This window comes from Bradysia coprophila, unplaced genomic scaffold (assembly GCF_014529535.1).
Source record: "Bradysia coprophila strain Holo2 unplaced genomic scaffold, BU_Bcop_v1 contig_350, whole genome shotgun sequence".
Classification (NCBI taxonomy): domain Eukaryota; kingdom Metazoa; phylum Arthropoda; class Insecta; order Diptera; family Sciaridae; genus Bradysia; species Bradysia coprophila.
Window position 1 is genome coordinate 10,963,262 of NW_023503608.1, and position 26,815 is coordinate 10,990,076.

The 26,815-nt window shown below is 34.8% G+C and overlaps 2 protein-coding genes across 2 annotated transcripts; both read right to left on the bottom strand.

Annotated features, from left to right (window-relative positions):
* Positions 1–9,665: 9,665 nt before the first annotated feature.
* Positions 9,666–16,382, bottom strand: LOC119081130 (calphotin-like). The gene is made up of 3 exons (XM_037189874.1): positions 16,229–16,382; positions 15,678–16,016; positions 9,666–11,012 (listed from the first exon to the last, which is right to left on the bottom strand). Exons 1-3 carry the CDS (start codon positions 16,349–16,351, stop codon positions 9,825–9,827), a joined length of 1,650 nt encoding a protein of 549 aa, XP_037045769.1. The 5' UTR covers positions 16,352–16,382; the 3' UTR covers positions 9,666–9,824.
* A 2,674-nt stretch (positions 16,383–19,056) lies between these two features.
* On the bottom strand, positions 19,057–19,793 carry LOC119080977 (larval/pupal cuticle protein H1C-like). Its single transcript, XM_037189622.1, has 2 exons — positions 19,664–19,793; positions 19,057–19,466 (listed from the first exon to the last, which is right to left on the bottom strand). Exons 1-2 carry the CDS (start codon positions 19,673–19,675, stop codon positions 19,113–19,115), a joined length of 366 nt encoding a protein of 121 aa, XP_037045517.1. The 5' UTR covers positions 19,676–19,793; the 3' UTR covers positions 19,057–19,112.
* Between the last annotated feature and the right edge of the window lie 7,022 nt (positions 19,794–26,815).

The window sequence follows — 26,815 nt, forward strand, 5'->3', positions numbered from 1 at the left end:
AACTTTGTGAATCACAAATAGATATTTACAAGAAACAGTTTATATGGCCTTGATGAATCGATCCGGTTTAGTTTGTGGGTAGTGGGTGCATAAACAAACACTTATATTCGTTAAATTAATTTATTTATTTCAAGAAGATTGTAGAACTGTAATACAATGTATTATACGGCTACAATCAAGTTATTACTGTTAAGTACGTTTTTCTTAAGTGTCCTTCAATTCTTAAAGTTATTCTTAAAAAAGGTGTTGTCTGGTTTTTTTTATGGCGTGAGGAATAACATTTTTGGGGTCAAGTTCGTAGCTGGACACTATCGGACTAAGACTAACGATCTCGGAGTTATTCCTAAAATAATTTTTGAATATTTTCTAGATTGGACGATTGGTTATTAAAAATTTGCTGGTCTAGCTTTCTATTGTCATTTAGTTTAGCTTGTGGCAGCTCATCCTTTGAAGTATTTTCATAGCGGATGCAGGAACAGAAACATTTCTACGATTAAATTTAATCTTTGATTTATCGTTGTTACAAAATAGTTGTTTGTGTAGTTGTAGCCCGAAAGAAGGGAGGGCTACATGCGAAAGTGCCGAAAAACCATCGTCCAAAACAAATACTCAAAAAAAAAATCATGTAAGGGGCCGAAAACCCAAGAAAAATCTCAAAACTCCCTCATTTTCGGCCCGACACATGAAAATGTTCATTGCTACACTTTTTTGCTTATTAACGTGTTTTTCGTCTAAAGTAAATTCAAATTAAAACGATCGATTCTGAGTGCATCGTGATTTGAAAGTCAGTAAGTGTTCATTTTCGAACACTGAAATGGTAACTGGCGACGTAATATTTTCAACACAAAAAAGGACATCGCTGCTCTAACTTCATTTAATTTATTTTTAAAAGTGTAAAATTTTCTATGACAGAATACACTGTACAGTTTTACCACCTTAATTTTCCTAGTTTCGTTGCTAGAGATGGTATTGGCTTTGAAAATACCTTTCAAATAAGCTGTCAGAAAAAAGGTCGACTTTTTCATATGACAAATTATGGTAAATCGGCCTTCGGTAAGCTCGACCAGCAAATTTTTTAACTTTTCTTTTATTTCTTCATGTGAGAGTATAGTTCTCATAGAAGGATAAGATGTTGCTTAAAGGTATAAAAAAAATGCAAAATCTAGTCTTAGTCATTAAATTTCCCAATTTAAAATTCGGCAATGATTTGAAATTTTGAATTGATCTAAGAAAAGTGAAAAATTTGGATTTCCGTAATCTGACGATGATTGAGAAAAAAAATTATTTGAGTTGCTGTTTCGTAACTTTCGACCAATCTCGAATTTTTTCTGGGTTGGTCCATTACCGATCACAGAAAATCGACCAATGCATAAACTTTCTGTTTTACAAGCGATTTTAAAATGACAATTATATGTTTGTCCACTTCCTGCGGTTACTTCCTAACCACTGCCTTAGACTTAAGTTCAGTCGTTTTTAACACATTGCAGCGCGTTTGGGCTTAGTAGTAGAACACTGCTAGTTGGAGCAGTGCTATGAATAGAACCGATATAATACTTTATGCAGTTCAGTGATAATATAATTACTCCGCCTGTGTGCAATGTCGTATGAACGTACTTTATACACTTTCATACGATTCCTGTTACACAAATAACTAGTGAAACATTTAGTGCATGAAAATAAGTTTAGAAAAATAATTCTATTTCCTAACATTATGTGAGATTCAAACGGTTTCAATACGATATTTCGGCTTAGAAGATTAAAGAAGGTTTTTTATTTATTAGAGTTTTATTGACGAGTTCCAAACCAGTTCTTTCCAAGAAATTTAAAAAACTTCCATAGAAAGTAAAAGCCAAACTTTGAAATAGTTTTGAAATCTCTACTCAAATTCATAAGTTATGACCAAGTAACGGTAAAAGTATAAAAAAAAGAAATTCAATCACGGATCTGTGGAAATAATTATCAAGATGTAATTAAGTGGAATGGATCGTTCTATCGCCATCGAAGTAACTTTATACTTCATATAGAATTTGTAATGCCAGTTTGAATCAACTTCTTGACCATAATTCTTCACATTCACATCGAGGATACAATTACCTTTTTTACATTCTTTTTTTAAAGTTTCATTCGTCTTCTGGTATAATACCAACTGTTTTTTTATTTATTCGTTTATTGATCAATAAACAGGCCTTTCGACCCAATAATATATCAATCATTTACAAATCTTAAACAGAAATCTTTAAAGAAAATTCAAATCTCATAACCATTTTCCATTCCAGTCATTACTGATCCAATACCATATTCATTCCAATGCTCATGACCGAATTCTTGAACGACCGAAATGAATCATCAAAAATGTCACAACCGGAAAAGTACTTGTCGTGATGATCCTGCATTCTATTTAGCGGCTCATTCTGTTCGGCATTACTTGAATATGTTGTTGTGTAAAAAATCGGTCTATTCATCCCAAGATTCCTTCTCGTCAGTCTGCCATGATCGTGATACGTAATCAACTGGTTCAAGGTCGTGTCCATGTGGCGGTGAATGATTTTATAAAGAACGATTTCATCATTTATCAATCGTCTTCCCTTCAGTGACATCATTTTCAAATGTTCTAGGCGTCTAGTATAATCAGGTTTAGGCAAATTGAATTTATAGAAAAACATTCTAGTGTACTTTCGCTGCACCCGTTCAACCACATCGATATACTTCTTATACATAGGATTCCATACCACATTGCAATAATCAAGCCGGCTTCTCACCAAGGAATTGTACAACGTAATGACACTTTCAGGCTTTTTGAAAAACTTACCACACCTGAAGATGAATCCAAGCATTTGGTACGCCTTCCTTGTCGTCACGTTGATGTGTTCAGCGAATGAAAGTTTGCTATCAATGATGACCCCTAGATCTCGTTTTGAGTTGACTCTGGGAACAGTATCATTACCAATCCTATACTGGTATTCAAGTTTGTTCTTATCGGCTTTACGAGTGATTGACATTACAGCACATTTCTTAACGTTGAGGCCCAACTTATTTTCCGTACACCAAGCTTGCAGACGATCCATCTCCAATTGAAACACATAGCAGTCACCACTAGACACAATTTTCCTAAGCAATTTCAAGTCATCAGCGAATGCAAAAGTGTTGCTAAGAACTGAAAGTAGATCATTTACGTATAGCAAGAATAAAAACGGTCCTAAAATAGAACCCTGAGGTACTCCTGAGGTCGGGGTAATGCGTCGAGATCTTCCACCACCAATTGCCACAAACTGCGATCGATCCGATAAATAAGATTCGAACCATTGAGTCAATGACTTGCTCAATCCAAATCTCTTCAATTTATTGAGAAGACGACCGTGTAATATGCGGTCAAATGCCTTCGAGAAATCGGTATACAGTACGTCGACTTGACCTCCGTTTGCCATTGATTGCGATACTGAAGTGACAAATTCCAACAAGTTTGATTGCGTTGACCGTCGTGAGAAAAATCCGTGCTGAGAGCTGTGGATCTTACTTTTAAGCCTTTCAAATAACACATCAAAAACCAGCCTCTCAAAAACTTTAGATACCGCACACAGTATAGATACTGCTCTGTAATTGGTTACATCCTGCTTGTCGCCATCTTTAAATATAGGAGATATAAAACTCAATTTCCAACGATTTGGAAATATTCGTTCATTAAGCGACTTGTTGAACAAGATAGACAACGGCAGAGCAAGTGAATCAGCTAAGTACTTGTAGAACATGATAGGAATTCCATCTGGACTTGTTGCTTTGTTTACATCAAACCTCTTAAGCACTTTCTGAACATCATCAACCGAAAAAGCAATGTCAACACCACTATCCATATCAGCTGAGGATCCGTAATCCAGATCGGTTTCATTCGAGTCGTTCGTATCCACATCGGCTTGGTACACTGTGGTGAAGAAATTAGCAAAAAGGTCACAAATTGACGTTCTATCGTTACCGACTCGATTACCGTATCTCATGCTGTTCATCATAGAATTAGTCTTCCTCAACGATTTAGTAAACGAGAAAAAACACTTGGTGTTCCACTTCAGCTTAGACTCACAATCTTCAACATAGTTCACAAAGCAGATCTTTACCTCTTTTTTGACTTGCTTCCGTAACCTCACGAACAAATTACGATTAGTCTCACTGTCATCTCTATTTAGTCTTACCTTAGCATTCGCCTTCTTCTTTATGAGCTTTATCAACTTAGGCGTAAAATATACAGGATAGTCCCTTTTCGAGTAATAAACTTTTGGCATACTATCAATAAAAGGATCCAGAATTTCATAAAACCTGTTCACTGCACTATTAGCATCCAGACCATCCAACTCAATATCCCACTCAATGTTTGACAACTGTTCATTCAGGGCTGGATAGTCAGCTCTATAAAAATTCGGTTTCGGCTGACGCCTCTCAGGCAGATACTTAACTACACTCAAATCTAACCTAATTTCTAACGCCGGATGATGAGGATCTTCACGAACCAGCGGCTTGACACACCTGCTGATTTCAACCCTATTCGATTCGATATCAGTTAGCACTAGGTCCAACGTCCTTTTCAGTTCGTTTGTCACACGGCTCAGCTGGTTTAAGTTACACAAAGCATTCAAATTGAACAGTTCATGAGAAACTCGCTTGTCGAATTTGCTTTTTAAATTCACTCTCGGGTCGTATACTCCACCTTCCGTATACCATTCAACACCATCGCTCAGATTATAGTCACCCATAAGCACGAAGCGGTCGTTGCTGTTTGACGACGTGACAATGTCGCAGATCCTCGTGAAATGGACATCATAATCAGGTAACTTACTGTCATCTTCTACATAGCGCACATTGAAATACGTCTTAAAACCATTCTCGTGAGCAACCGATATCCAGACGTCTTCTTTTTCCAGTTCCCATTCCCGCATTCTCATTGAAGACAGTTCGCTCTTAATCGCAACAAGACAACCACCACCTCTAGATAAACCGGTTCGCTCAGCGCTACGATCAGCCCTAAACACTACATAGCGATTGTCGAAAAACTCTGAGTCATAAAAGTCCTCGTTTAGCCAAGTCTCACATAACAGGATCACATCATAAGAATTGGCAATGAGCTCATCGAAGAATGCTTTACTTTTTGTTCTCATTCCACGTAAATTCTGATAGTAAAGCTTCAATTCCGAATTCGTTGTCGAATTCATTTCGCATACGATCATGAAACTTCTGAACGATTCAGTAAATGCAATTGATTAGCGGACTTACGTTTTGGTCTTACAGAAAATGCATTTACCTTCACGATCTGAAATAATCGATTAAAAATACCGGTCTTGACTGTATCAATTCTGAATGATTCAGTAAATGCAATTATTTGGCGATCTTACGTTTTGGTCTTACAGAAAATGCATTTACCTTCACAAATTGAAATATTCGGTTACAGATTGGTCTTACAGATTGATCTTGCTTTTAAATACAAATTTTTGATCCTTACGCTTAGTATTTTGTTTCTCAGTATTTCTTTAAGCCTAGAATAAAAGAAGTAAATTCGAATTAAATAATTCTAAATACGAAACTTACAATCAACAACTGAACAGCCAACGATGTATGACCATTGAAAAAAGTGCAGATGAATATCACACTTTGAGGTTATGTTAAGATTTATATTCAAAAAACTGCAATTTAAATGCAGTTCGAAACTTAATGATATGCACTTCAACAAATTATACCACAACAGAGGCTTATTAACACTACTAAGGCAGTTCAGAAAATCAATTTTGACGAAAACATTAGTTAAATTCGATTTTCTCAGTAGCAAAAAAACAAAACGTTGACATTCTTCTTCTTCTTCTTCTACTCTTCTTCTACTGTTAAGGTATATCACGCTTGTTTATGTGCGTGTAAACATTAAAATATAAAATTGAAAGTATTTCACTCTTGTTTTTTGCTTTATAATAACATCTGAGTGCAATAACTGGATTAGTATGCGGCTGTATGATCTTGAATTTTTTTTCAGTTCAAATTGAGATCTGGTCGTCATGAAGAAAAATGAATAGTACATCTACACTATGTGCAACCATATCTACCGGTTATGCAATTTTTTTTATTATAATATCTGTGTTATTATAGCTTTTGTGAGCTTTTTCGACATTCATATACATTAATATGGTCGTAACGAGCAAACATGTAATGCATACAATAAAGAGACGAAATGTTTTGTGCGGTGTTGAAAATAATAATTGAAATTAAAACAATTTTAAATGGAAAATTATGTTTACATATTTACTGCTGCGTATATGTTACTTACACATAATGCAGTCTCTTGCAACTAGGTTGGTATGTATGATAAATGGATCATTTGATTTTTCGGAGTAGGTCACTTTTAGTGCCATAACTTTATGAACATGGAATGGAATTGCTTAATTATCTGTTATATCGAAGGGTTATGACTGTTTTAATGTTCCAAATTCCAAATACGTTTGTATATATCTAGACTAATAATGTGGATCGATAAATTTTCTTGCTCTATTACTCAAGTTATTGTTACATCATAATAATGACCATGTGGGATTACGGAGCCAGGGCTTCAGATTGAACGTGTATTGTACAAATTTATGTAAGTGCCTTTTTGAAACAAACAGTAGGATTAATTGACAGTTAGATTAATAGTCGCATTGTCAAATAATATACTCACTTGTTAAAACAATAAACTTGATACGTAGAATTTTTCGTATCGACTAGATAATTAGTTTATCGTCTGGCTAAACATATAAAGTGAGATTTATTTCTGTTTTCTCTTTTCCATTTGGCATACTACACGAATCCTGAATAATAAATAAGATAAACATAGGTGTGTGATGGAGTGACGTTAATACTGGAATAAGATTCTCAGAATCATAATTTTATTGCCGATATCAGAGACATAGTTCTTTTTAGAGGCAAACGTAGCAGATGTTGTCGTTAGTGTTTTTGGCCAACTAATTCAAATGTTTGCCATTGATTTTGTGAGTAACTTTTTTTCAGAACTCGCAGAAAATTCGCTCTTAAAAATGTGTACTACCAATTCAAATTAAATTCCAGCAAATTCCTAAAATTTCATCCATCTTTCTCGCTTGTTTATATGTTATCAATGATGCAGTCGATATTTCACATTGAATTGCCAGTTGTGGGTTCGAAACTCAACCTCAACACACACACTCACAATAAGGACATCTCACTGATCTGATAGGTTGCGTCTTTGTGTTGTTATTGTCATTCAGTCAGTTAGGCGAAAAGCCCGTTGACGGTGTGTGTTGTCTTAATTTAAAAAAAAGTCATCAGATCTGTCTGTGACCGTTAGAATGATATCTAACTTTTGCCTTACACATCAAATAAACGAGCCATCAGAACAATCGGAGCGTTTGCTGCGACTGAGCCCCGTACAAACCCGTATATCTATTATGTACGTGACCCTAGTGCGTCTGTCACTCTACTTTGACCGTAAGTCTATTGCGCCCGTTAATGTAGTTAAAGTAAAATTTTTATGAAATGGGTTCATCTTAGAAATCGCGCATAGCGCAATTACGAAGCCCCGTATGACGTAAAAGGACTGAAAGGATTCAAATGTAACAAAAATTTCAAATAGCCCTAAAATTTTAATTTATTGAGTATAAATACACATAGGGCCTAGTATCGGCCTCAGTCCAAGGACCCAAATTTAATTTTTTTTTCAACAACATTCTATTCGGCCTTCGATTACCTTTCAAATGTAACAAAAATTACGAAAAACGGATGAAATTTACTCGAGTTATATGTAAAATACACATAGGGCCGAGTAGCCTTTCACTTCTAAGGCCCTAACTCACGGTCCACTCACCTGATTTAAAAACAATACCTATCATTTGCCGTGTCATTTACATTTCCATAGTTTGTTTTGCAATAAATATCACCAAAAGACCTTAAATCACTTAGGTGGCCCTAACTCACGAAGGGCCGACCCGAATATACCCATCTTCGAACTTAGCCTCACTATTTCGACTATCATTCAGGGAAAAAAAATTGAAATCGGATTGGATTTACTCAAAATATCGACGTGACGGAGAGACGGACAAACAACCTTTTTATTGCGGATTCGTCATCTATGAACATAGGCAAACACTTTGCCCTTACTGTCTGCCTCGAATTCCATCAATTACACACGGCATCGTAATCCTATGAACCCCTTTGTACTTCGTACGGGACTAAAAATGAATCTGCGGTCGTACGCCAGACACGTCTAGTGAAGAGGCAACAGAAGCGTATGCATATTCAGCTCATATAAATATATTATAGAATTTTTCTCGTATTTTGTTCCCTTTGCATAAAACTTTGTACACGTATCAGTTGTGGACGGGTATTTTAGGCAAACGAAGTAACATCTACTGTCCACAACAGATATGTAAGTAACTACTTAATGAGTGTGATGTGATGAACCTTATTTTCTCCACTCAAGGCCATGAGAAAATGACGTTTTGCTGACCATTCCGGTGAGACAATTTCTACTTTATCAGAATTTCAAAAGATTTTATCGAATTTAACAAATTGAAATTTTCGTATTGTTGTAAAAAACGGTCAATCACACCACGCACACATGAAACTCTTTGTGTCCCCCATTTTAGAAAAATAAGAAATTCCAAATCGATCAATAAGGTTTGCTCTTGTTAGAATTTCCGAATTTCTCCCATCGGTAAACAAATAACTATTTCAAGGATAGAGCCTGGAGTGATGGGTGACACTTTTTTTCTAAATATTTATCACATAATGTTCTACCATATCAGTTCACTAGATTCCTAGAATTCACAAAAGAAATTTTTAAAATAATTTATTTTGCAATGTAAATCTTCTATGTATAGCGTTTTATATGGTCATCATCGCAATAAACTCGGTTATATGCACTCTGCATAGTGTTTTAAGTATACATTACCAATGCAATTGTTTAATATTCTCGATCTCTTTCCAATCGCGTTTGATGGCTATGGGTATCAGTTTCTCGTGCTATATTTATTTGTGTAATGCTTACTGCTGGTCGGATTAAATGTATTTGATAAACATTGCTTTACAATTTATTCAAACCAAATGGCATGCGTAAAATTCATATTGTTGACAAAAACCCTTTATCATATTCATTGGGGACGAAATTTTATATAACTAACATCCAATTCGATAAAAATGTTTATTTATACAATTGCGTTGTTCTCTTCGTATAATGAACCATTCATGTTACCAGCTATTCAGCCATAATAAAGCGGACACAAGCTGTGAATAGTCTTTACATCAAGTTCGTTAACGTTGGCTTAATCAAAAACTTGCATTTATTCGAATATAAGCTTATATAATATCGCCATGATAATTATACTTAAAAGGACATTTATGTTTCACAAAACGACAGAACGAATAGAACGTAGAGTGTAAATGAATTGATGTATCGTTGAGGAACCTTCGAAACAATCACAGTTTGTTCTTCAATGTTCAAGAAGCTGTAAAAGTTATATAATATGCAACCATAGAATTTCGTAGACATTGAAACAATAACATATATGAGTGAGTACAATGGTTTTTGTGTCATATAAATCGGACCTCGTCATTTCAAGGTAATCCATTTAATGCCAGACTTGATTGGGAGGAATTAATTGGAGATGTGAGAATAATAAAACATTTGATTTACATGGGACATCACAAAATAATTTATTTTTTTATTCCAATTTCCCTCTAATTTTTCTCCATTTGTCATTGAGAACAATAGAAATGAAATTGCGCTAACGGGTGGTATTGTTAGCATATCAGTCAATATTTAAGTCTTTCCTCGTTCTAAATGCGAACTAATGTGAACGCAATGCAGGTCCACTGTAGAAAGCTGGTCCATGATTGTAAGCGGCATATGGCAAAGCATTGTATGATGGAGCTTCATAAGCAGCATAGGCTCCTGAACCGTGAACAGCATAAGATGCTGGACCTTGAACAGCATAAGATGCTGGACCTTGAACAGCATAAGCTGCTGGACCTTGAACAGCATAAGCTGCTGGAGCTTGAACAGCATAAGCTGATGGAGCTTGAACAGCATAAGCTGCTGGAGCTTGAACAGCATAAGCTGATGGAGCTTGAACAGCATAAGCTGCTGGAGCTTGAACAGCATAAGCTGATGGACCTTGAATAGTATAGGCATTTGGTGCAGGAACGGTTTTCAATAATGGAGCTGCTTTGTAAACTGGGGCTGGTGCCGAAACAATAGTGGTCTTAGCAACTGGTGTAATGACTGGAGTTGCTACAGCGGCAGTATTGTGAACAACTGATGAACTGTGATGTGATACAGACGATGGTACATGTTCAACGTATTCAGCAACTTTAGCGTATGCTGCTGGTGCGTGGATTTCGGGGCGAACTTCAACGATTTCATGTTCAATTCCACGAACTTCCTTCAATATTGGAGCAGGAGCAATAACTGGAGCAGAATGTAAAACTGGGGCTGGTGCCGAAACAATAGTGGTCTTAGCAACTGGTGTAATAACTGGAGTTGCTACAGCGGCTGTGCTGTGGACAACCGATGAACTGTGGTGTGATACAGATGATGGTACGTGTTCGACGACTTCGGCAACTTTAGCGTATTCCTGTTGGTGTACTACTTGTTTCAAGACTGGAGCAATATATTGTGCTTCACGAATTTCCTCAACGATAGGTGTAGCTTCGACGATGGTTCTTGCTGGGGCAGCAACAACTTGGGCAGAATGCAAAATTGGAGCAGGTGCTGAAACAATAGTTGTCTTAGCAACCGGTGTGATGACTGGTGTTGCTACAGCAGCACTGCTGTGGACAACTGAAGAACTGTGATGAGAAACGGACGATGGCACATGTTCAACGTATTCTGCTACTTTAGCAAGAGCAGGTTGTTCAACCAACACAGGTGAGGCAGCAGCATATGTAGCAACGGGGCCTGCATATGCATACTGATCTGCACCGTGAATTCCGCTTGGTGCTGCTGTGCCGCAAGCAATCAATGCACTTAGAACGACCTTTAGAATAAGAACAAAGTAAGTAAAACTGTAAAGACTTTCTTCCCTGTCTCCTGGCTGAACTGATAAACTCACCAATTGAAACATCTTGGCTAGAATTACTTTTGCGCTACGATTGTAACTCAATCGAACTCGACAAATAGACTGATACTATTGAGTGAATTCTTATTGGCTTTATATACGCACCACCATAGTGACTGTATGTATTGTAATTCTTTGTGAATGTCTTTAGATAATGTCAATCCACATTGTGGAGTTGCTCACTTGAGAAAACTACTCCTACCGGATCCGCATACATTATTGTTGAGAGAAGTGAATTAAAAAAATAAAATAAAATAAAAACATTTTGTCATGTACCAGTCGAAGTAAATTTCTGCGACTGACCATGAATTTTATTTCAATCTCATTAAAATCCAAAGGTAAATTTTTGCTCTGGTTTTATGACGTCGAAGATCTAAATACTTTTTTCCTCGACTTCATTTAAATGTGATCGGATATTGTATACAGTGTTGTTGATATCTTACTCGTTTTTTGTAAGCAATTTTATATACTAACATTAAATGTTAACCACAATACAACAATTACTGGTAGTTGAACGGAGGTATTAAGGTGATTCTACTCTTTGTTCTCTCATGTGTATACATTTGTCCATTTTAGGTAATGCATATAATTATTGGTTACCGTGTGCATGGGTGTCTAATACATTTTCTTGTTTACATTTAATTAAATTGTTGAAACTGTCGTTGTATAAATTGAAGACCAGCCAATTATTTAATAAACTTATTAATCACCATGTTCTTGAGATTCATACGAACAAGTTCATGTCATTTTTTTAGTTTAGACTTTTTTAAGTTTTACCATTATGTGTTGCGAAATATTTGTTCTTGTTCTAGATTAATGTGCAATAAAATAATCTCAAAGTCATTTTTTTAATAGTACATTACTGCTATAAGGCTGTATATAAGAGACGTGTACGTATACGAGAGCTTGCGCAAGTATTAGTACTAGTCTCTTATATACAGCCTTATATCTATCTAGAACGATAATCTCGAGCTTATCTCCCTAGGGAGTTTTTACGTATCTCGATATATCTGTTCTCGGCAGATAAAATATGGTATCGTGGCGAAATGAATTGTGTTAATATTAAGCTAACTTGCGTCACTCCCGCTAATTCTCTTCAGTTTACCATTTCTTATCACCCTACTATTCCTCGGTTTATGATGCCTTTGTTTATTTTTCTGTAAGTATTGACCTGGCATTGTAGGCAATACCTATAACATAGAGTGTTCGGTTTTGCAAATGCCAGTTATGCCAGAAAAAAACTGGCGGCCGAAAAAAATACTGATCACTGGCGCACTGATTACAAAAAGAAATAGTTATTTACATGAGTGATCACTCTAAAATGTGACTTTTCATTTTTATCCCGAGTTTAGTCATATATATATATATTACACACTTGTTACGAAGAAGTCGAGGCTTGCCGAGACTGATAGTGACAAGAGTGTACTCTATTTTATCACATAAGCGAAAACGAGACAACAACATAGACCTGAAGTGTAATGTTTGAATTAAACTTCTAGTGAAGTAATTTTGACATCCGAACACCGCGCGTATGTGATAATAGTTATTTGTATAGCAAGCAATTCGCGGGGCGAAAGCTTTCTTTACATTTCTTTACATTTCTTTACATTCGGTCCTCTTAGCAAGCATACAAAACTTAATACGTAACTCTTTCGGCCAACTCAATCGATACGTAATAGGTTTTTGTGTATCTGTTTTGGACGATTGTTTTTAGGCAATTTCGCGAGTTGTAGCCCGAACGAAGTGAGGGCTACATGCGAAAGTGCCTAAAATCAATCGTCCAAAATAGATACTCAAAAAATTTTTCATGTAAGGGGTCGAAAACCCAAGAAAAATCTCGAAACTCCCTCATTTTCGGCCCCGACACATGAAAATAACTATTACGTATCTGTTGTGGACGGTATATTTTAGGCAATTTCGCGGGTTTTAGCCCGAATGAAGTGAGGGCGACAAGTGAAAGTGCCTAAAATAAACCGTACGCAACAGATACAATTTTTCATGCTGAGAGCTTAATTTACGAGAAAAATTCCGTAATTTATGCCCAAGGCATGAAAAATGTATTTATTTCTCAAAGTACCCGTGGCGCCTAAAATGTAAAAGGCAACCCTGCTTAAGATACAGACGACTAGCTGTGTCACATCACATCTGCATCACGACTTTAAGTCTTTACGAAAAATATGTAACTTACAGCTTGATAAAGTTTTTTTGTCATTGCTTTACAGATTTTTCTGAACAAGGATCATAACCGTTAACCTTTCAGAGACCGAAAGTAGTGGCAGTAATCGAATTTATTACTTGATTTGAAGTATTTTCGACGGACTGAAATAAATCCATCACTCATTTACTTTAACATTTATTTTGCAACACAACGAGCTATTTACTTTTACGTTATTCTTGATACAAGGTTCAGGTGAGGCTGAAGTGTTGCTGTTTATCCTACATTTTCGAATACCTCCGGTATTTTCAGATCTAAAATCGGAGTAATAGTAAAACCAGGGCATCAAAAAATATTTTCGTTTCTATGTTGAAAGGCATAAAATATTTCAGATGATGCATTCTTCTTCATCTGGCTGCACCCAAAAAAACTCGTTTTCCGTGAATGACTGTGCGAATGACCCCGCGAAAATTGAGTTTTCTTGTCGATAGTGTCACGCAAATATCCCTCATGTAATCGACCATTTTCGCAGGGGCCAAATTGATATGTCACGACATGGAATAACATTGAAAATATAGAAAAGGATTTGTGTATTGCAGTTTAATCTATTAGTAGACAATAAATCTGCTACTTCATTTGTGGAACGGGTCTCCTAGGTTAATACAAAATCTATTTTTTGAATAATTTATCACGCCTTTCTATAAAACTCTAGCCAGAGCTCATAGCTTATTACTGTCGTCGTTGCCGATAACAGATGACTACTTTTTTCTTATAGACCATTCATGAGAATCATTATAAAACTTCGTACTAAAATTTAAATCAGACCAAAACAATTACTTTCTCTTTTAACTCTTTTAAATGTTTACTTTAGAATCCTTCTGTAAGAGTTTATTTAAATCCTACCTCGAATTAAATAAAAAATAAAAATAGCTTCCTAGAATTTCGGCCTTAGGTAATGAAAATAATGTAAAAATAAAGGTAACAGAATGATGCATAATTTCCTTAACTAAAAGTCAGGGTCTTACACCAAAAAATACCGAGAAATGTGGTTAACAAAATACGTTCACTACAATTGAAAATGTAGGAAATGTTACGAAAAACGATAACCATTTTTGGTTGAGAACACTGCAACTCGAATAATTCTCAACCAATTTTTTTAAATGCGAGGAATTAAAATCCTGGTTCGAAGATGGGCTATGAGGGACTATGGATTTAGCTATCAAATTTGACAGTCAAATTTCGAGGTGATGGTCACGCAGACTTAATATGTAAAATCCAAAGAGATTTCTACTATATTTTTATGAACGATTGAGATGGCATGGTGGCATTTTTAAACATGTAAGGTTAATATATAATTTTTGGGTTCCGACTACCACCAGCGCCATATACCCTCTCGTAAAAATGGTCGTTTAAGATCAGTCAAGGGACTCAACCCATCTACAAGATGGGGTCAGTAAAAATTGCATTTGACTTGTTGGGATTCTGAAAGTTTAATTATAATTTTAAAAATTGCAGTGTAACGGTGGTGAAATTAGACGCAAGTAATGTTTGCTAAAATAAATTTTAAGGCGTGGAATCATTCGGACCTTACAAAAAGTTTCAGCTTTATCCAAAATTCGTACGAAGCAAATTCGTAATTATATCAACAAAATAAGAGTAGATGGATTTGTTTTTAAGTTTAATAGCCTAGGGGAAAAATTGAATTTTCATCTTTTTTTGCCGAGGTTAAATACATAATTTTTCACAAGAAAGAAAGACCCATCTACATTGTGAAAAAATATTTTCATTTCTTTTGTGGGATCGAAAACTTAAAAAAAAACATTCCAAGGAATTGCGAAAAGTAGAAATGTTGTTTGTTATTGACGTGTTGTTTTTGTTCGTTTAACCTGTTACAGACGGCTGTCATCTGTTATCGACAACGACAGCAATAATAAACGACAAATGAGGTCTTACACGTATAGCAAAAAGCATGGTCAAAACAAATGAAGTAAAAGATTTCTGAAATCAATCTCTGAAAATCTTCGATCAAATGAAGTAATAGATTAGATAGTAATAGTATACTACTTCCGAGGTTCCAAGTTGTGTATTTGATCAAATAACAACTTGGAACCTCGTAAGTACAATGCTTTATGTGATTAGGCAATGCAAATGAAAATGAAACATGCCGTAACACGTAAAACTGTTTATATTTGCCTGACATTTGCCTGTTAAATAAGGACATCATTATAGGGTAAATTAAAATACAAAATTTGAGAAAATAATTTAATTGTTTATTCTGATGTTTCCTAATCTTTCATTGTGAACAATAGGAAACACATTTTTTGCCAATTGAGCTGCTTTCGCATATTTTTTTACAATGGTCAGTCAATATTTAATATAATATGCACTGATTCCAAGCTGATTTAACTGCAACGAACGAATCAATGGTGGAGAGCGTAGCTGTGTGCGTAGCTAGAATAGATTGGTGCGTTGTGTGCATAGCTGGTATAGATTGGTGCGCTGTATGCAATTGGAGCGGCATGCACAACTGGGGCAGCATGCACAACTGGGGCAGCGTGTACAACTGGAGCCAAAACAGAGTGTACAACTGGTTTGCTGTGATAGTCTGTGCGGCTTTGATGTGACACAGCTGTGGGGATGTGTTCAACTACAGCGCTAACATGGTATTCTGGCTCAACAACAGCTACTGATTCGTAAGCAATTGGGGCTTCATGATAGAGACCACTTGGAGCAGCAGCAGCAACGGCAATGAAAACAGACAACACCAACTGAAAATTTAACAAAAAAAAAACAAGAATAAGAAATCTTTATTTTAATGATTCAATCAATCCAAAAATTAAACTAGATCAAATGTACAGCTACACAAACATTGCACTCAAATCGATTGCATATATCCTGGACTTTTATGCAATCACTGTTGATTTTTATTTTCACAGAACAAAAACTGCATTTAAATTGTTTGTTTAATTATATCACTCACCAACTTGAACATTTTGATTTTGATTTGGAATGTCTTGAAGATCTGTGTTGAAACTGTAGTAAGTTTGTAGTCGGAACTATGACTGATACAGTTGCTGAACAATAATGGTCTTTTTATACCCATCAAGCAAAAAACTATCTCTCCTTCAAATTAACATTGATATTATTACGCGCGATACCACATAAAGTTATTATTAACATATACTTTACCAAACCAAAAGCAAGAGTAATGACAATGAGAGTTAACTATTACTGGGTATGTGTTTTTCAATGTTCACATGTATAACGAAACAAGAAGAAACGAAAAAAAAAGTTAAACGGTAAAACAGCGAGCAACACTATAAATGAATTGTTTTCGTAAAAAAATACCATTGAATATGAACTGCCACTTTTGAGATTTGTATGTACCAAAAACATCAAAGTACGGAACATTTTCACGATGTAAACAGTGTAAAAAATTCGGTTTTTTGTATGTGTGTAATTTAATGAAGTTCTCAATGAACGAATCGTTAATTAATTACACGATTAGCAGGTATACCTAAATAAATTTACTCAAAATAACAGACATGACAAAAATTAGTCTTTCCTTCCTGATACAACTACGCAAACAGTTCTTATATTGTTTTCTTGAAAATGTGTAATCACATAGAAAAATAGAACAGGTTTTCCAATTTGTTAGGATTAATAGGCAATTGCCTTTGTTTCTAACGTTTTTTTTTTCAAGAATTTTTTTCAGAAACAATGTTGAAGAGGGAAGAGTTTTTTTGTGAAAATAAACAGTTTTCTAAAGTACTAAATAAAGAAACATAATGAAATTCCCTTCTGTAAATTTACAGTTTCGCACAAGTCTAAAATGAACTGAACTGAAATGAACCTAAAAATAGTCACATTTTCATAGAAATTTAAGAAAATATTCGGCAGATGGATCTAAGAATATAAAAATGCCAAGAAAAATTTCATCAAGGATCTTAGATAATATTTTTACGGTCTCTATACCATGCGAAAGTGGACCATTACATAGCAATTTGCCCCCTGCGAAAATAATTCATTATATGTGGACTATTTGTCGCTCATTTTTATTTTGTTTCTTGTTGATTGTTTGACAGGTTGTAAACTAGAACTCATGGGATGATGCTACGTTTACTTCGGAAACAACCTGGTGATACTCGTTAACTCGATACTCGTGTTTTTGAGTAATTTTCTTCGGCAGCAGTTTTTCTACAAGTGTAGTTGTATACCTCTGATATACAGATACAGACTCTACACTTCTCGAAAAGACATTTAACGAAGCGTACTCCTCAAAAACACACTTGGGGGAATTGCTTTCATCACAAAATTGTTACCTCATGTAAATAATTACTTTCGAAGCATCCAATAATAGTACATTACTATGCAAGGGAAGTAAAGTGATATCTCGTATCCAGATGAGAAAAAGTATCCGAGGGCGGCAGCCCGAGGTACTTTTACTCATCGTGATACGAGATATCACTTTATTTTCCGTGTGTAGTACGACGTTTTACTATGCGAGTGATGTAAAGGTTATTGCCTATACATGTAATAGCCTTATTACATGCACCAGCATAGTAAAACCTATTATAATAACTAGTTGTTGATTCAATATGTGGCATTGTTGCTGTGAACTCAAAAAACAACACAATTTGTTCTTCATCTATGGCCAGTTAAATGTCGAAGGAATTTATAAAATAAAAAGAGTGGAACCAGATACCAAACAACATCAGGATTATACGACAAGCTCTGCCTAATGCAGTCTTATATGGCTTGTTTAAAAAATGAAGGAAAATATTTGAAATCAATCTCCCGAAAATACTTAGAATCTAAGACTTAGATCATCACATGAAGTAATAGATCCAACAGTAAAATTGCTAATATACCGCTAATACTTGTCGACTATGAAAAGGTTAAAAAATGCAAAAATTCTTGAGTATGTACAATATTGTTTTTGAACATTAGCAGTACAAGTTTGCATTTTTGTAATTTTATAGGGACTATCTCTTATGCTATTTTGTCAAGAAAACAATTTGTAGAGCAAGTGGAGGAGCGATTTTCAGCATTTCTCCAGCAACACAGGTAAACATACTCATGCCTGATAAACATACTCAAATAAGCTCACGTGTTCGTTTACGAATCGTAATTTAATCCTGTGTGCAAATGTTTACAAATGCCTTTTGGCATGCACTGGGTGTATAGTAACGGTTTGTTTTAGTTCCTTTTATTGTGCTTTTTTTTGAAGTCTTTGTCAGTTTTGCGATTTTTGTTTTGTGTTGCTTCGTTTTCGCAATCTTCGCAAGTGAAAATAACAAAATAGAGCAATTATAGCGGATGTTGTATAAAATTTTGTGAGTCTAGTAATATCTGGAAGCTGTGCAGCATTTTTTATTTTAATGCCTGACCATCATGACGATGTGAATGCTTACATTTACTTAATCGTATAAAATAATGTTTCCTTGCTTGTCTGACAACATGTAACTCATTTGAAAATGTCAGTAACTCTTTGATATAAGACCTAATTAGGCTGTTTTGTGATCTTCTTAATCAAAAAATTGTTGTATTATATTAACCGAATTGTTCGACCAAACCGATAGCAGTGAAACATCGGCACATTCCATCTTGGCATGTCTTCGGATGTCGAAAAGATTTAGTAAATATCTTCGATTTTCGTAGCGTTTTCTATGTTTGTCTGCGAATAAGGGTGTTTCTCGAAAAGTGACAATTGAAATACAAAATTTGTGAAAATAATTTATTCGTTGTTTCCTAATCTTTCATTGTGAACAATAGGAAACACTTTTTGCCAATTGAGCTGCTTTCGCATTTTTTTTACAATGGTCAGTCAAATTTATTACATGCACTGGTTCCAAGCTGATTTATTACCATGAACGAATCAATGGTGAGCCGGAATAGATTGGTGCGCTGTGTGCATAGCTAGAATAGACTGGTGCGCTATGAGCATAGCTAGAATAGATTGGTGCGCTGTATGTAATTGGAGCGGCGTGCACAGCTGGGGCAGCATGTACAACTGGAGCCAAAACAGAGTGTACGACTGGTTTGCTATGGTAGTCAGTGCGGCTTTGATGTGACACAGCTGTGGGGATGTGTTCAACTACAGTGCCGACATGATATTCTGGCTCAACAACAGCGACGGATTCGTAGGCAATTGGGGCTTCATGATAGAGACCACTTGGAGCAGCAGCAGCAACGGCAATGAAAACAGATAACACCAACTGAAAATTTGACAAAAGACGATGATTAAAGACGAGACCTTTGTATTTCAATCACTACAGAAATAAAACTGAATCGGATGCACGGCTACACAAATATTGCACTCAAATTGATTGCATATATCCTCAGTTTGTACAATCACTCTTTTCTTCACAAAACAAAAACTGCATTCAAATTGTGTGTATGTAACAACACTCACCAACTTGAACATTTTGATTTTGATTTGGAATGTCTTGAAGATCTGTGTTGAAACTGTATTAAGTTTGTAGTCGGAACTATGACTGATACAGTTGCTGAATAACAATGGGTCTTTTATACCATTAAAAACAAAAAACTGTCTCTCCTTCTCTGACTGAAAAATATTTTCGTATTGTCTGTTCAAACGAACGTTTGGTTGGGCGGTGGTAACTTTTCATTTAGTTGTTTAAGGACGAGTTGAAGGAATAACGAAGTATTTCCTAAAAAAATCCTGTTACAACTCGTTCGAAAAGAGTTTAAATGCTAAGAAGACAATCATGTAATTCTAGTTTTTACTTGAAAAATTCTGCCGAATCCATTTATTTTCGGTTGGATATAACCGTTGAAGAAAATGACTTTTTCAGCATACCTGTCATACCTGTAATTTAACCTTGAACGCCATGTGTATTAATTTGTTTGTTATCAGTATACATACATCTTAATCACACTCTTTTCGTACCAACTTCATAATGAGATTGGTTTTATTACCGGTAAACACACCATTACCAACAGCATGAAGAACATATAGGAATATTGAAAAATAAATAAATTCGGTAAAATAAATGAAAGTGTCGCAGATACACGCGCAGGCATTAGACATTTTGTTGACACTTTTTTTGCAATTGCTGAAGGCTTTATGGTTTATTTGATGGTACAACAGTTTAGGCAATCGTGGTTTTATTCTACTTAAAAAAAAATTGAGTTTTGTTGCAAACAATACAAGATAGTTCAAACAGCAGAAGTAGTAGATTTTGTGAGAGCATAGTGGGATTTGTTCCATTTTAACAGTTTTTGGCTTTCTTGATTTTGTTTAATTTAAAAATTGAAAACTTTAAGAAAGCTGAAAGAATTTTAGAACATAATTAACGGAATAACTGATCCGAACATTTGTTCTGTCTTTCAATCAAGTAAAGCTTCAAATGTCTAAAAGAAATTCATTTTGACACTAGTGCTTAAACGAGAACCAAATAATTTTTTCATAAAGTTCTCTAATTGAAATGGGGTATTATTCGAAGGTATTCGAAAACTACCTCATTTCATTTAGTTTTCACATGAAGACTTCTTCCTAATTCGATTGTTTTAATGACACTCCTTCAACAGTTTTAAGTCTCATGAATAACAGATTTTTAAAAAAAGTCTTTGAATTGTTTGTTGTTAAATTTTTGAAAATCATTGTAACATTCCGACATAAACATATAAACATTAAACAATAATGTTGATATGTATTCGAACACGTATTGAGTTTTTAATCTCCACTTGCTGTACTTCATCAATCAAATTAAGTTACCGAATGATTCGTGAACGTCTCATTAAAATTGAGTAATATCATTGTAATGCGGCATGTACTTTACCTTCTCAATTTTTATACAATTTTTTGATATCCTAAATTCAATTTTGATTTCGACAAAACTTCTCGTGCATTATACATACTCGGTAACCATGGTCAGGAAGCATAAATATTCAATTTAATTCCAACAATAAAAATGAAAAAAAAAAGATTTTGTAAGCGACAAAACCTTGAAACATTCAAATAATAAAAAAAAACCATTACACACGGGTAACCTACACCTTTTTGAAATTATACATTTAATTCAATTCGCAGATCAAACCTAATAGAACGACGGGATTATCTTATCACTTGAAGATCACATTTGATTTTTTCTCAATAAATTTGATGAGAACGAAATTGTAACACTTTGCTGTTTGTGGTTTCCAATTGAAATCATATTTATTACATATGACACGTCACGACATATGATACATAGAAACACATAAGGAGCGTAATTTTATATTCATAAATGACCTTTGAACAAAAATTCAGTGGAAACCGTTAAGGTAAACAAAAAGATCATTGACCCGAAATTCTAACCAATTGCTAAAGCTTTGCTTCATTGAGGTAAATTCCTTCAAAGATTATATTCAATTTGTGAAATATAACTATCTTGTTGATCTTATCTTCAATTTCTTCTCTATTGTGTATCGATTGATATTATAATTGCGCCGTGTATTTCTTATGGCGCAATAATATTCGCACTCCAATTTTAGAGCGAATGTACTATACTCTTCAATGAGTATATAGAAGAGAAACGGGCAAGGTAGGTTTAGTTCCAAACACACCGACATACCATCTTATTTAATAGTAGAATATATAGTTGGTTTCAATGATAAATCTTTTACTTCATTAGTTTTCACATTACATCTACTATACGTATAAGATCGTATCAGCAAGAGCATTGCTCATAGGTATTTGTCAACGATATGATACACGTTTCGAAATCCAGAATCATTTAAGATGTAACAGATCTCTGCTAGACTGTGCCCAGTGTGCCCTACACTATTTCACTATTTACATAGTATAAAAATCATTTGTTTTGGCATCGCGTGCAAAATACACCTTAGAGGAGAAAATAGCACACCTCAGATTTTCATGCGAAAACGAGGCTTTTCATTTTTATCCCGAGTAACGGATTTTTCATCGTGTGAGCGCCTAAACCAATTCTCTTGATTATGCTAGTTATATACCACTTTTGACCGTAGGGAATTCAGAAGCATAAAATAGTATTTTAGACTCGCCTCACCATGAAAACACTGAATATCACGCGCCAAAAGTTATCGGAAACCACACTTTTTTAATTCTCTCTCAGCAGACCTTGTAAACAGGTCTGGGGATGTGAGCAATGTTTTACTTAATAGTGGCATTTCCTGTGGTTATTTACGTGATTCGTCAAAGAGAGAAATTTGATTTTAAATGAAAACGAAGGCGGAGCTTACTCTCCGTATTATGATGAACATCGAACGATCGACTTGTTCGGCTTTGTATCGCGTAATTTCGGTTTCGTTACATTTAAGTTTAGCCTTGAACGATGTGTACAAGTGCGATAGAAATGCTTTGTTTTTTTTTAATTTGTGTATTTCATGGTGTGGCAAGTGTAAAATTTTGTGCATCACAGGATTGAAACCACTCAATCACAGTATATGTGTGAATTCGTATACCGAGAGAATAATTTTTGCATACGTATGTATGATTCGTCTCGACGAAACATACATACTCATGTAAAAATTATTCTTTCGGTATACGAACTCACACGTATATTGTATTTCAATCCAAGTGATACAAATAACTACACAAACGTCTCTGTGTGATAAGACTAACATTATGCATCAGCTCGGAGAGGGAAAATGGGTTTATCTTTGCATCGACACATAAAAAATGATATGCACCAATGTCCAAATGTTTATTTTGATGAGATGGATTATGAGGATCACAATCACCAACTAGTCAAAATAAACATTTGGACACAGGTGCATAATATTTATTAATTTACGAGGGTGGTAAAGACATATCCCTAGAGAGAGACATGCCTTATTACCCTAGTAAATTAAAAGACTATTATGGGTTACTCTTGACTTTTCAAATTTTTATGTTTTATCCTACGAATTTATTTGGTTTCTCTTTTTCGTACGTTCAGATTAAGATATAAAAATCGGATAGTTTGTGACAAAAGAGTTGGAAATAAAAGCGCACACGCCTTATCCAAACAATATAATATCTTGGTGTTGACGTAGACATAATAAACCGAAATCATAAGATTGGCACCATTTTTTATCTTCTCAATATTGTACTCTAAGTTAATATGAATACTCTTCACACGAAAACATTAATCAAGATAATGCTTCGTACAAAATAAATTGTGCATAAAGTTAGCGATCTTACTGATCACTGATTTAGATCTGCACAAGATCTAAGACATCTAATTAAAATTCTCAATAATTCTTATTGGTTTTTACACATGTCGCTAAGCAATGACAATGCGTACTTAAATGTAAATTTCAACTCTATGATTTTTATTTATGTTATTTCGTTTGTGGTCTCTCAAGGCTCTGGTATAATTGTAATATCCACCGATTTGTTTTTATATAAAAAATATCATGAATGAGAGTGTAATGATCATGGGTTGTATTATCGTATACGATGACGATGCAAAATTGATTTTTATTGCAACATTTGGTTGGTGCTTGTTCGGTTCAGAGTAACGTGATAAAGGGAACTTTATTTTATTGCCATAATGAGTACGCGTCAATAAATATCTAAATGAAAAACATGTAAAGTAGGTAGATAATTTTGCGTCTTTCGTATTTAATGGTTTCAATCAGTAAATGTTGTTCATTTGATTGATTGAGTGATTGATTATGCGACTCATACCTTTTAAAAGGCATGTTTTCGTCTTAATTATTAAATTAATAATAAAAAACATTTAATTGACCCACAATTCACAATAAACCTGTTGCTATCTTTAGCTACAAAGAAGGTTAATATCCAGTTTTGTGAACTTTAACAATATTTTTATCAGTAAACCGCTTCAATACTTAAGTATTTTTAAACTTAAAAAATGATTAACTCATTTACAGTCGGCGACTTTCAAATGAGTGATTTGGTTTCAGCTGTTTTTCAAACAAATGTGGTAATGCTTGTTGTTACGGGTGAACAATTTACACACATGCGCGTGGGTGGTAATGGGAAAACCGTTTAAATACGCAAACCATTTTTTGATCAGCTGAAGAACATCTGGAACGAAATACGTCAGTTATTTCAACGTCGTCGACTGTACATATAATACATTATAATCAGGGACTAAAATAAGGATTTCTGTGCAGGTGGGAAACTTTTCGAAGGGGCGCCTAAACACAAAATCTTGGGCGCCAAAGTAAAAATTTTTATCCAAAAATAATATCATGCGTCAGGACGTTGACGTAAATATATTTTTGATACCTAGGACCCGAAACGTGCGACTTCGTCTTCGCCTTCGGCTCTGTCTGGAAACTTCTCACACGCTAAAAAAGACCTAGGTCCTAGGTACGAAATGTACTATTTCGATTTAAAGGGAATTATTCCCCTGACCGTAAGTCTAGGGTCTTTCATCCAAAAAATCATTCAAAATGTCAAAATGTAAAGTCTAGTCAAGTTGCCGATCATACCTGATAATAATCTGCAATTTTCTGGAATTTAATTTTTCGGTCATGTTGGGGGTGTATTTTTACCTGTGGAAAATGCGTCCACAATATGACCTCAAACTCAAATTCCAGAAAATTGCAGATAATTATCGGTCTACTGGACTAAAAGGTGTTTTTGGTAGAATATCAGCCCTAAAAATCACAATAGTGGTGAGTTTTTGGGTATGAGGGTGAGTTTTGTCTATAATTTATATCTCTCGATGGATGTAACTGAAAATTCTGAAAAAATTCTCAGGTAACGTCTGTAACATCTGTGATTTTTGCAGAATTTTTGGACCCCTACTTATAGGTAAAAATATTTTTTCAAATATTCTTCTATAAATGAGGGTGTATTCCGCCATTTAAAAAAAAATCTGAGTAAATTACATAATGTAGGCACATTCCATGAAGACAAATCAAGTGGCCAAAAACGGTAGTAGCACTTTTGTCTAGCATATGGAAAAAAATCATTGAATTTTTTCATCGTTAAATAACCAGCGTTACAATAGTACCACTCTTTTAGTTCCACTTTTTTCGTAAAAGGAAAAAGTGGAACTATCTTCACGCCGCCTATATGCAGCGTTACAATAGTTTCACTTTTTTAGTTCCACTTTCCTTATACAAGTGGAACTATTATAACGTTGCATATATGCAGCGTTACAATAGTTCCACTTTTTCCCTTTTACGGAAAAAAGTGGAACTAAAAGAGTGGTACTATTGTAACGCTTGTCGTTAAATAAGGGTCCAAAAAATCTGAAAAAATCTCGGATGTTTACAGACATTTTTTGAGAATTTCTACCGATTTTTACGTTAACACACCAGAGAGAAATAAATGAGAAACAAAATTCACATTTTTGTTAATACCTCCATTTTGGAGTTTCATACGCCACTCCACTGAAAGTAATTCGAGGCCAAGACCTTTCGAATGATTTAGTTCCTTTAGTTCCTTTAGTGTCACTTTTTACATGCCAACCCTATTTTCTTTCCATTTTTTTTTTAGTTTTTAGGAAAGTGAAAGCTACAAATGTGAAATACTTTGATTCTGTATCTGTATCTCCATCTAAATGATGATAAAAGATTAAAAAAAAACTGATATCGGCAATGCCATTGTCATTTTCCAACTAGGTTCAATGCGCCGCAGGCAAAATTTGTATTAAAATTACGTTTATTTGACTATTTCAAGTTAGATAATTGTAATTTTTCTTGTGGGCAGATCTGGATTCGCAGGTGGGAATTAGAGAGGCGCAGGTGGGAAAATTCCCACCTGCGATGTTCCTTAGTTTAGTCCCTGTTATAATGATGAAATTTATGCGCTGTTCTTGTTAAACTTCGACATATTTTTGTTTCAAGTTGTTGTGGTTAGTAATTGATTCCACATGATGTTCGTTTAACAATGAAAATCTGGATTATTGTTTTCCAAATTTTTGTAAGGCACGCCGCAACAAGAATAATATAACCACAGCCACTTCCTCATCAAAAAACATGTCGAATTTTACGTTTCTCTACGTGTATTCTGGAACTCATAAAATTTAAGCAAAACGTTCACTAAACGTTCATATGTAACTACATCAAAAGAAAAGGGAGCTAGCTAAAAGTGGACATTTTGTTGAAAGTACCTCAAAAAGACATGATTGTGAGATCTCATTTTTAGTCTCAGTAACATAGCTCGTTCCTGTTGTTGAGAATTTATTGCACCTTTTATAGCATATTACAAACGCAATTATGATATCTGTTACTTCTCCTGATCGAGACATTTGAAACAGATTAGCTTGAAATCTCTTACTTCAGCAGTGGCGTTATATAACTTTAAAAAAAACAGCCAGAGTATATTTTAGTCGTCTCTTTCGGTAACAGATAAACGTCTGCAAAATATGAAATTATTAGTAGCGTTTCATACATGGGCAATTGACCGTTATCAAACTTAAGAAACATGTTAAAAAAGACATAGAATATTAAATCGCCTTGCGGTATACTCAAAGCAATATTTTATTATTCGAGATCTTTTGAAATTAAATGCGGTATGAATTGTATGTACCTGTATATGTTTACGGTATTCGACGCTTGAATTGCTGATTTCAAACGTGTAAATATACTAGGTATATTGGGAGGTATATTGATCTTC

Excerpts from the sequence above, each read along its gene's own strand:
- LOC119081130 (XM_037189874.1), bottom strand. The coding sequence starts at position 16,351 with ATGGGTATAAAAAGACCATTATTGTTCAGCAACTGTATCAGTCATAGT. Across the intron at positions 16,017-16,228 it reads AAATCAAAATGTTCAAGTTG|TTGGTGTTGTCTGTTTTCAT; the intron begins GTGAGTGATATA and ends TTAAATTTTCAG. Across the intron at positions 11,013-15,677 it reads ACGCACACAGCTACGCTCTC|GTCGTTCTAAGTGCATTGAT; the intron begins CACCATTGATTC and ends CTTATTCTAAAG.